General features: G+C 40.2%; 1 protein-coding gene across 1 annotated transcript in view; it reads left to right on the top strand.

Annotated features, from left to right (window-relative positions):
- cdh31 (cadherin 31) overlaps positions 1-12329 on the top strand; it is a 49587-nt gene that overhangs the window by 10440 nt on the left and 26818 nt on the right. Inside the window, exons 3-5 of the mRNA XM_067998042.1 lie at positions 8992-9188; positions 9534-9692; positions 11737-11892. Coding sequence (XP_067854143.1) covers positions 8992-9188; positions 9534-9692; positions 11737-11892 — 512 coding nt within the window. The remainder of the gene's footprint in view (positions 1-8991; positions 9189-9533; positions 9693-11736; positions 11893-12329) is intronic.

Raw genomic sequence — 12329 nt, forward strand, 5'->3', positions numbered from 1 at the left:
TAAGGGAGCATTACTTATTTCAATCTTGCCATGTTAAATGATGCATTATGTCACTGACAAATCTTTACTCAAAAACATTCAGGAATGAATTGGGGGTGGTAGCAAAATTTTATCAAGTAACTGGAAAAATCTTTGTTTCAACAAAGTTCAATGTTGTTAAATGGAATTGATACCTTTGACAATTATTATTAAACCAATCCCAACACTTGTGTCTTTGAGGGGATCTGCTTCATCCTTGATCAGACTTGGTGATTGAAATGTAGAACTGGTCTTTAGCACTTTGGCTTTGTGACAAAAGGTCTTTTTCGTAGAGGCAACAGAGGGCTGTTCCCTCTGTTGACTATGAATTGGCAACATTAAAATGTTTATTTGGGGTATATTTCTGTTTGGAAGGTGGAAGTCTCCAGAAAGGGATGGTTGTATCAAATTTTATTTGTACAATTAACTTTACACCAAAGTGGATTTAAGAACAGAAGTCAGGGTGGGTAAGTTTAATACCTACTACTCTGCATTATTCCCATTGGGGAGATCCAGGGCAAGTTCTCAAGGAAAATATGTACTTTGAGTATTTTTCTTCTTCTTCCCCTCTCTCTCAGTCTCTTTTTTTTTATGACGCTTTTTTTAAATAGCGACTGTAGGTCCAATGCTCCCCTCTACCCCCCCCCCACCACCAACTTCTGTATACAGATTCGAAAAAGATGCACTGGACTAGGGAAACCCAGGGTTGGTGTGTCTTTTAAAAAAAAAAAATCCAAAATCAAACAGGAGATCGGATTTTTGCTTCAGTTTGTATGTTTTCTTTCCTGTTGATTGAAAATTTATTCAAAGTCTTAATTAACGCCTTGCCTTCACAGACGTAAGTTGGACATCCTGAGGCCGTGAAAGGTGCTATATAAATACTTGCTTGTTTGTTTGTTCTTTCTTTCTGGTGGTGAGAGGAGGGAGGTGGGGTCGGGAAGGAGAAAGGCAAACCTGCTTTTACATTTTAGAAATTTCCATTTACAAAAAAAACCTGTGTTCTGGTTTTAAAAAAAACTGGATAAATAGGAGCTCTAGACCAAACTGTTTGTTTGCTAGTGTGAAAGTGAAGAATCCATTCTGGCCTGAAGCTGATGGTGTTTCGTTCCCCAGCACTAACGTTACTGCTCTTGACGAAATTCACAAAAAAGAGAAAATTTGCGTGGGAACAATTGAATGGAATAACATTAGCTGCATGGATCAAAATATACTCGAAAACAGAAAATTACATTCTTTACCATTGTTTTGAGGTTCAGGATGTTGAAGTTTCAGCTATGAGCTGGAGTAAACTTATAGTTGGAGTGGAAAATGAAGAATAAGCTTTGGAATTATATTTTCCTTTTTTTTTCCCCCTGTGCCCCCTCTCCTCTCCCCTATGGATGAAACTTTGGTAGTCATGACCCCGTTACCCCTTTTTTTTTCTCTTCCCTTTTCCTCCCCCTCCCCCCCCCCCCCCCTAAAATAACTCAGCAGTAGTGACCACTTTGTTACTGGAGTGGACCAACTTCATTCAGTCTCTAATTTGTGGTGACTGAATGTCAGCAATAGTTCCTGACTGTTGACTCTGACTTTGCAGTCGACCATTAGCTACTGCTAACTGATAAATGACTTTGGTTGATTTGAGGTTGTGAATGAGCTCATCATTCTGCCTGCCAAAATGATGGCTTCTGCTGCAGATTCCTGTAATCCTGGGCGTGCCTGGGCTGGAATGTCGTGCTGTGTAAACAGAACGCTTGGGGCTGCAAAACCAGTTTCGGTTGATGCAAATTAGGGCGAGGCAAAATAATTGCTATCCCTGTACCTTTCAGTATCGACAGGTTTTAATAATCTGTCTGTGGGTGTGGGAAGAAGAAAAGGAGAGAGAAGTTAACTTTTTAAGGACATTACTATAATGCTGTTGAGCTGCACACCTGATGAATATGTTCTATTGTACTTCTTTCTGTTCAGTGAAAGATTTTTTTTTTCCCAGGTGAAGTACTTTACCATATCTTCACGACAGTGGAATACATGGCCCACTCTACAAATTAAGAGTATCCACTGTGCTCTGGTTTTTCTCACTAGCCTGGATATATCAGTCCCACTAGTAACTCTGAATTTTGTTGTTACAATGTGTACAGCTCTCTTGCTCTCACCCTCCCTTTCTCTCCACGCACACTCTTTCTTAATTGAGTATCAGAAACACAAAGCATTTTTAACCGTTTCCACTACATTTATGCAAGCTTCATTTCTCCAGATGTGATCAGCTGTCATCTTTGAACTTCTGAGCATTATCTTCACAGGCTATTCCTCTTCTTTTACCCCCCCCCCCTTACACATGAAGTTTACATAATCTGAATCAACAAACATTTCAATTAAAGGAAAATCCAGATTACTCCTTTTTTAAATGTTGAAATTTGTATCTATTAGAAAAAGCCAGACCAGCATCTTTCCCTTCATTTGACATTTGAGAGCTCTGAGGTGCTGAAATATGCCTAGTGCTGATGCACCATTTTGGGGTGCAATGTACTGCTTGCTTGTTTCTTTAGTCCCTCCACTTTCAATCTTTTCAGTGCAGAATCTACCTTGATTTTAAATCCCACCACCTGGTGGAAACCAGATGGGACAGTTAAAATGAAGCGGGGGACTTAACCACTCCTTCCCCCCGCCCCCCCCCCCCCCCCCCCCCGATTTGACCGACTGCAATTTTAAATTGCAGATGGCAAGGACGCCATCCTAGGTCCTCTTTAAATATGCAGATCGGGCTCCAATAACATCACCGGGGCCTGATCTGCAATTTTAAGCTGAGGACTGAGCGGGGAGAAGTGGTGGCTTCCAGGCCAAACCTGCCAGGAACATGAACAGGGCCAGGACTAGAGGCCTAGCGAGTAAGTTTTTTTTTAGTTTCCTCATGGGCCAGGAGGAGCAGGAGTGCTCCTGAGTCCCACAAGGAAACCATGGACCTTCTGCTTCCAGATTCCCCCACCCCCCCGGCCCTGCCTATCCACTTACCTTAGTGCCAGGGACCATTCCCTCTGGTCCCTGGCAGCTGCATCCAACCGGCATGATTTTAACGGTTGGCAAGCAGCATGCAAATGTGGCCTGGCTGTTAAAATGGGCTGAGCCTGCCTGCTGCCGCTCCTAGATGGGCATGCTGCTCGCTTTGCTGCGTTCCCGCCCGGGAGTACAAATTGAGGCCAGCTGTGTCCATACAAAGTCCCTCCTATTTATTTAGCCAATTTTGAAAGGTTTGAGGGAACGTGCACCATTTCAATCCATTCTGACAGTTTTATAGAATGCAGCACTGAACCTGGTAAGAAAGGCCAGTTGCTCTTTGTGTGAACTCCTCCTTCTGTTTTAAAATGTGAAATGCAATGTACCTGGCATTGTGTCGGCAGCTTTTGTTATACCTGGGCTGATACAATGAGTGTGCAGTGAGATCGTACTCCCTGGATCTAATTAGCAGCTGTTCAGAGTTTGATAGTTTTCAAAGAAAACGGACTGCAGCGGTTCAAGGCAGCTCACCACCACCTTCTCGAGGGCAAATAGGGATGGGCAATAAATGCTGGCCTTGCCAGTGACGCCCACATCCCATGAACGAATTTTTAAAAAATACTGGTGTTCTGATCTTGGCACAGATTTAGTGCCAGATTGGTATTTATAATGGCAAGTCTGTTGTCTGGAATGGGAGGTGGTGCTGAACAAAGGTAACTGCGGCCCATGAAGCATTTTAAAAGGAGCTACAAGACAAATGAGTGGTAATATGAGATGTGGGATGGGTATCAGGTGTGGCAATTTTTTAAAACCCTTTTTTAAAAAAAGAAACTTTGAGGAGCAAATTAATTTTAAAATTTTGTTTTGGGGATGTGGGTGACACTGGCAAAGCAGTATTTCTGCCCATCTCTAGTTGCCCTGAGGGCATAAAGAGTCAAACATGTCATGTGGGACTGCAGTCACATGTAGGCCAGTCTGGGTTGAGGTAGAGGGACATTAACAAAACCAGTTGAGGTTTTGAAATAACCTGGCAGTTTTCATGGTCATTTCTTTGTGTGTGTGGCTAGCCAATAATTTGCCTGATTATATTGAATTCAATTTCACAACTTGCCATGACTATTTGAACTCATGACCTCTAGGTTGCGAGTCCAGGACCACAACCACTAGGCTACTGTACCCAGTTATTAATTTGTGACTTGAGTTTTATGACAGATATTCTACAGGTAATTTACTTGTCATAGAACAGATAAATGAACAGTATTTAGTGCAAAATGTTATATTTACAAGTCGGTTACAATTTTTTAAAATTCTCCTTGATGCATTGAAAACAGCAGATGGCTCTCCCAAGGTGTTTTTCAAAAACATTGATCTTTGCTGCTTATTTGGTGAAACCGTGTCAGAGTCAGAATAGCCCTGTATCTCCAGCCCCAGATAAGCCCAACCAAGAAACCTCCAACCGCAGAGCTGTCCATCATTGGACCAGTCATTGATCTTGCCTCTTCTCACAAGCTGTGGACACCGCTATCAATCCAAACCACCACCCCAGGATGGCTTGATTCTTTGATTTGTACCAAATGACTTGACTGACTTGTTTTCAACCACAGAATTATTAATTTGCATATGTATATCTTATCAGTGCCCCTACAGATAAACTGTCTGGCAAGTAGAATGAGTGTTGAAAAATCTGACTATATTCTATGTGAACCTAGGTTTTTGCAATGCCTCATATGCCTTCACTAGTAATAAAGAATCCAGATAAATAATCTCATGGTCAAAAATGCTTCACAGTGACATCCAGCAGCTATTGGTAATACTTTCATGTCTACATGTGGTTGCACAGTGTAGAGAGGGAATTTCTGGTGGCATTTTTTGGGTAAATATCCAAATGGCTCACTGATATTTTTCTGTTTTGGAACTTGTGCATTTCTACAACTTCCCCTGAGAATTTATCGGAAGGGACGTTCAAATATTGCTTCTCCTGACAAATCTGAATTGAGGGATAACTACTGGTTAGCAAAGGGTTACTTTGCAGCTGCAAGCTTATTCAATGTTTTCTCAACACAGCCTGTTTGTGTTTAGACTTGGTTTGGGTATCATATTACACTCCTGCAGCTCTTTGTACTCACTCTGTGGCCTTGATGAAATGAGATTTCAAAAAGGCCTCATTCACCTTTTTAAGTTTTGAAGTTCTGCTCTTTTCATAGTTCCTTTTTGCATTATCTGTATAATTATAAAACCTGCTTTTAGAAGTTGGGGTCTATGGCTTGTGCATTATGAATTCTCTTGCCTTTCAAAATCATGCATTGGCAGCTTTTTAATCCATTCTGATAAAATATTTGGATGTAAAAATTATCTTGCTGTTGAGGTGCCCACATGTACTATTTATACTTGTTTCTGTTTCCTAGAAAACTACTTCTTTAAATCATTTTGCTTTACTTAGCAGATCTCCCCTGCCGTTCACTGTTGAAACTCAATACATCTAAATCTGTGAACTTGGTTTGCCAGGATTAAGTCCACCACATTCTTTCTCATTGTGCAGTGGAATGGCTCCTTCCCATGTTTTTGTAGCTGAAGTTATGCCTGCTATATCAGTAATCAAATCCTGTTTCAATCTCGGTCTCCATTTTCCATATGCATTAAGCGTGTGTATTGTGTTGAAATGGGAACTGAGTGAGCCGAAACTGTTCAAATGTGCAGTGAATAACTGCGAAATACTACTTCTGCTAAACTGTTTCTCTTCAAAACCACCACCTCCTTCAAAAACTTCAGTAGCTAAAATGTAAATCAGAATAATTGCTATCCTGAAGCAGGTGAGATTAAATTGGAAAGTACGTCTCTGGGAAGAGTTGGTGCTACCACTGAGCAGCCTAATATGTAAACATCCATATCAATAGCCTTACATTTATACAAATTCAATGTTGTCCATGTCCATTTATAAATACTTACTGTACCTGGTTAAATACTATGACTTGCCAGCATCCAAACGTGATATATGGCCCGATTTTTAACGCGGCCGTCTTTCGGCGCGTGAGTAGCAGTGTGAGTTAGAAACTCATTTGCAGCTCTAAAAATGAGGCCCAGGGTATTTTAACTCCTGGGCATCATTCAAATCCTGCTAGCCAACTTCCCGCCTGTTCCATCCGGGAAATCGGCTGGAAGTAGCAGAAAATCTCTCAGCCCAGAGGCCAAGCGCTAAGACCAGGTGGGTTGGGCTCCTGGGGCTGTCCTGTTGGGGTCTCAATCGAGAAGGAGTGGGGAAGTCCACAACAAGAGTACTCCTCCACTTCTTGACCCCATAAAGAATTTTTTAAAAAAATGTTACCTTTTTCGGCTCTTCTGGCCCCGATCCTCTTTCCTGCTGGTTTGGCCTGGTGTGAAACTCACTGTGGCTTCTCCCGCTCAGGCCACTGAGTGAAAATTGCACTCTGGCCCCAATGGGATCACTGGGGTCTGACATGCATATATTTTTTTTTAAAAAGGACCCTGTTGGCTTTGGGTGGGTGGCCTTGCTGTTTGTTCCCAATTTTAATCTGTTCAACTGAGCAATCAGCTCCTGGCGACTCCTGGATGGGTAGATAACCTGGGCGGTGTTAACTGCCTGCCGCCCGGTTTCTGCTGGGTGGGAAAAGTTAAAATTGTCCCCTAGGGCAGCACAGTAATATCAACCTTGCACATTACATTCTGTGCAGTTCAGTGACCTCCTGTTAAATATTGAACATTCTGTACAGTTCCTCAGAAACCCACACTTACCAGGTCAATTCTATAACTCTCACTGCCAAAAACTGGCCCATAGTTAAAATCGGACCGTAGTCCAACAGAACTGAAAGATTTGGATAAATTGCACTAGTGCTTCGAAAAATTAAATATTACAATCTTTTCTGAGAGCTGTTCAAACAGGTAATCCTGCCTGTATAGATGTACAAAAGGAATGATTGTTTCTTTATAAAAGCAATATTTAACTTGTTTGAGAGGGTCTTTGATATCTTTTGGATAGAATGTTCAAAGGGTGCTCTGGTATGCATACTTTGTTCCAGTCCATGTTAGAAATTATAATTCTTGTTTCCAGGGAGTGATGTAATTTCAGATTTCAAAACTGAGTTGCTTGAGGCATTGGTGTCAATGCAGTATGTCAGTAGCATGCTCTGGAGGTTGTTATTGCCAGTTTACAAAGGCTTGTATTATTTATTTATTGACAATTTGTACTCCAAGCTGAGTCCTTAAGGACAGTCTTCAAATGGCTGCCAATGCAGATCAACTAGCACAGTTATTGTTAAAATACAACGGTAAGCGAGTTAGCTAACACGAGTCCTATTACTATTCAGAGGCAAATTTAATATATATTTACAGTTCTGCTCTTTTATGCGGCTCCAGTATGATCCAAAAGGGGACACAGTTAATTATTCTGAGGTGTGGTTTCAGACCAATAAGCCACTAATTGTTAAAAGCTTACAGTAACTGAAATGGATTCTGGGAATCTGGAAGCCTGCCTTTAAGAAAATATACTACTTTACTTCCTGGAAGATTTTATGGATCTATCTATCCTTGGAACATTCTGCTACTGGCCAGTTTATTCATGTTATTTCTAATTAACCATCTTAAACTCTCTGCCACTCTAGGTCAGTGCATTAAGGATGCTTGTCTTTTGTTTTTGAAGGTGCAGATAGTGTGGCCAAAAATAAATGTAATTATGCTCTTGTTTAGAAATGATTGTTTTAAAAACATCTTTTGTGTAATTTGTATGGGTGTCTTGTAGAATTACTTCTAAGCATTTGGCAGCAATTTGAGATTCTGCTAAGGAGGAAAATTTAAGGTTTGGTTTAAATTTTTGATAAAATGATCTTGTGTTTACAAAAACTACAGTGCAAAATACATCCATATTTATTCTGACCTTGTAGTGAAACTCATTTTTTGCTATAATTTTTTTTCCCTTTCTCTGTTGTTTAGCTGATAATTGGGAGCAGCTTCCACACCGCAATAAAGCTATACCAGTTTCTACAACTTACTTTGGTTCTGTGCCTTATACATCACTTTCAGTTTGTCTCTGTGAAAGTACAGAACCCATAATACTGAGAAGTTTGTGTGTTCTGGTTCTAATTCTAAATTTGAGTGTGGACTGGAAAAAAAAAAAGCTGACTTTTTTTTTGCTCCTATCAATATATAGAACAGAGTGTCTGCTTCTCTGATGGCTCAGGGAGCTTATCCAATGAAAATCTAAGCCATACAGAAAGAATGGTCCTAAATTCGATATCTGGACCGTACAGAGTTATTGATCTCCATTTGGATGGTGGTAGAACCCCTACATTTGGGCACCTCTTGAGTTAGGGAGCAGAAAAACAGCTTGGGTTCCTGCTCGTGATCACTATATAGCAATCCTTGATGCAAGTGTACATGTGTGGACATCGGGTGAAGACTGGATCAGGCTCACTTGTGATGCCCCCTGCAATTGAGCAACCCACTGACACTCATTGCCAAGACTCTCAAATATGAATTGCCACTTAGATGAGATACTGAAGGCTGCTCATGGAACCTGCCCAGAAAAATTTTGACAACTCTAGAGAAAATTATGAAAGAGAATAAAACTAGTTGGAAGCATAATGGCGGATAAAATGAGAAATTATTTAATATTCAAGGTTTTCTTTAATCCCATAATGCTCAGCTTTGTGTACAGCTCCATGAGTTTAGCCAAGGAGTAGTCAAGTCATAGTTTGATTCCTGGTCTGTGCTGAGTTGGTTGATCTCAGCTGGATGGCAGTAGGGGAGTGATCCAATTTTACATGACTGCTGAGGTAATGTAATCATAGAAAGAATCCCATTGTATCTCTTTAGGCAGATGAGGGAAACAGCTTGGTGTATCAGTCTGTTGTATCTAAAAGGATGGAACCTTTATAGTTTATTAACGATTGCAGTTACCATGGAGATGTGTCCTTTAACTGATTCATTCACCGCAGGTATGGGGTTCAGTCAGATAAATTACTTAATTTGCTTTCCTTTTTATTTTTATAGTTCACTTTAACTGCAGTGGACAGAAGGGACTGGATTTCGATACGGATGACTCCCATTTCCAAGTGCAATCCGATGGAAGGATTCTTGTTAAAAACCCGATGGTACCAAATAACCACACGGGTTTTATTGTTACTGCACATAATGAGGCTGGAGAGGAATGGGATGCTTTCATTAAAGTCCTAATAAATGGAGGAATGGTAATATTTTTATTTTTGTGTGGGTGTTTAAATAGCTCTTATTACTTTAGTGCTGCATACATATTGCAACCACACTGCAGTGTTTATAGTGTTTTATAAATATTGTCATTTTAATGAGCTATAGTGAACTGATACAGGTTAGACTAATGGGAACATTCCAGCTTCTTTAACAGCATTGCATTCTATTATGGAACTGCAGCAAAATCCTAGTAGTATTCTCTTTTAAATATGTTCTTTGTAAGAAAAAAAAATTTCCTTCATTAAAGTAATTGTTCTTAAGATGGTAACACTGTGTTTCACCCAAATGGCGAGCCCATTGTCACATGTCCTGATTTTGTGTTTTAGCTGAAAGATTCTGCGGATGATAAATCAGACAATATATTGATTATGAGGCCTTCAAGATATTCTGAGTCTGTATTGAGACGGCAGAAGAGAGAGTGGGTGATTCCTACTATCAATCATCCAGAAAATGACCGAGGACCATTCCCCAAAGATATTGTACAGGTTTGTCTTTACGGTGTTTAAGTTGTAGTTGTATACCATTTTCAGGACTTTAGTACGATAATGGCTGTTTCTAGTTCATCATCGTATTACCCCTTTGAGTTAGTTTAGGCTCCAAATAACAATTCAGAACTGAGGAGGTAGGAATGTACGAATCAAAAACAAGAAAGTAGCTATAAAAGACACCATTAGGAAATTGCTAAAGACTTATGAAAACAACCAATCTTGAATGAGCAGTCAGTAGGACCCACCAATGAAACAAAGGAGAAGGTAATTAAACTGTGCGAAATATTTTTTACAAAATATTTTAGCCAACTTTTTTCCCTTTCAGCTGGTCAACAATGAATTCAAAACAAGATTTCTAACTTAATATTTTTTAAAAATTGCATGTTTCACAATAACCTGATTTATAATTTTGCTTATTATGTCTAAGTACTTTAACATTTACACTAGGGAGGCCCCAGTGTCTCTTGAAAGCCTGTGCTTGAAGTTGACATTTTCCCAAAGATGTCAGTCAAAGTAAGTGGAGAACTTTGCAATGTGCATCAGTGTGACTGTTTACCTTGTAGTGTTTCCTCATTCTGTAAGAAGATTACAGCACACTTGATCATTTTATTTCTATGGAAAATTCCAAAACATTCTTACAGAAAATATATTTATTTTTCTCAGTGCAAATGTCAGTGACAGAATTTGACTGTAACAGAATTTCTGAGTTTTTGTTTTCAAACCTTTTTTTAATACAAACTGGCATGTTTGAAGCCTTTTTAAGTGTAAGTCTCAACAGCTTGCTTTTTTGGTAACTACTTTTTTTTAAACGTCACACCAAGTCTAGTTGAGAGAGAGATCCAGATGATTTTGCCATTTGTTTTATTTTATAGTAGGGATTTGAAATGAATTATTCTTCATAAAATTATTTAGTTATGTAGCAGTACAAGTTATACTGACGGTACACTGCCACCTAGTCACAAGTTTCATTTTAAAAAAAGACATGAACATCTTTTTTTATACACCATTAAGCTGTGGTGTTTTGGGATCAGCTTGTTTCCCTTTTTTTCTTACATGGTTGCTCTTAATGTCCTGCAACTTGTATGTTTATGAAACCAGTTGTGTTTTTCTTTTTATATAGAGAACGAACACTTTGCTCTCTGGGAAGTCCTGATATAAACTACTTTCACTGCTGGTGTTCACCTCTCCTCTATTTCTACACTTTTTTTTCTCTCTCTCTCTCTCTCTCTCTCTCTCTCTCTCTCTCTCCAGCTTTGAAACAACACAACACAAACAAGAGGTGTCTTTTACCCATGCCTGAAGCAGGCACTAAGCCCTTTGGATCTGCAGATAAGGGGTCTAATGCCTTCTTGAGGTTCCCGTTCCAAAATTGGCTTGCCCTGAGGCAGCTAGTGCCATCATGGGCTGTACTCTAGGAAACCAGCATTAGGGATCACCTGCAACAAAAAAGGTAAGAAACATACCTGAATGTGGAGCCAGGAGGAGCAGGAGTGCTCCTCATGACCCCACATTTAACCCCCCCCCTCCCAATCACCACCTCTATCGACTCCCCCTTTCCTTCCTCCAACCACCCAGCCTACTTGCCCAATCCCGGACTCACTTACCTGAGAGCCGCTGCAATGCTAGCAGCAGTCCGATTTTTCTCTCCTCCTCTTCTCCTGACAGGCTGTTGCATCAGCTCCATAGTAATGAGGTCTGAGGCCCAATATCTGCTGCAAGGTAGTACCCTGTGCCCTCCCCCCTCCCATCAAAAATAGGTGCTCCCGAATTTCTAGGTCACACTTTCCAGCTGGGATAGTGCTCACAGACACTGAGGCTAATTGTAGTACTCTACCGCTGTCTGAGCCTAAATCAGCTAATTTAGCAAAGACCACGGATTAAATGTGGGATCTTCTAGTCTGTGTTCTACATTATGTGGTGCCTTTAGACATTAAGTAAAATTGCACTTATATATTGCATTAACTGACATGAGTATTCTGACTTGGGACAATGTGCTTACAAAATGAAGTTTTCATTTAAATTGTTTTTTTTTTCTTAACAGATTAGGTCCAGTCGTCAAAATGAAATTCGAGTGTTCTATGCTGTCTTAGGGCCTGGAGCTAATGAGCCACCTCGTGGAGTTTTTAGCATAGATAAGAACAAAGGTTCTGTTTATGTGCATCAACCTTTAGACCGAGAACAAATAGCTGAGTATAAAGTGAGTTTCATTACTTCTAATCCTTCCTGTGCCACAGTGCCTTATTGTTAAAATCATCTTTGATACTTTCAATTATTCCACTGCATCAGTCAGGAATCAACCTTGCACAATGTCAATATATTGACCTCCTCTCCTACATGCTGTTAATTAATGACTCTCAACAGGGCTGCTCCATTAAATGGGAAGCTGAAAGTGGTGAGATGAGCTAAAGTCTGAGCAACAACACTGGTCAGTATAGCCCGTGGTAATTGGTTTATACGTACATTCCAACTTAGAAATCTAGCAAAGGCTGATCAACAGCTTCAAAAAAGCTGACCGCTCGAGAAGGCCCTGATGGTAAGCCCATGACATGAAAATGAGCAATTACATGGGCTTCATGACTTTGGTAGTATACTCAATACTCCTTCACTGGTATTGGAGAGGAAAAAAATCATAAA

Source organism: Heptranchias perlo, chromosome 16 (genome assembly GCF_035084215.1).
Source record: "Heptranchias perlo isolate sHepPer1 chromosome 16, sHepPer1.hap1, whole genome shotgun sequence".
In the NCBI taxonomy this organism is placed as follows: Eukaryota; Metazoa; Chordata; class Chondrichthyes; order Hexanchiformes; family Hexanchidae; genus Heptranchias; species Heptranchias perlo.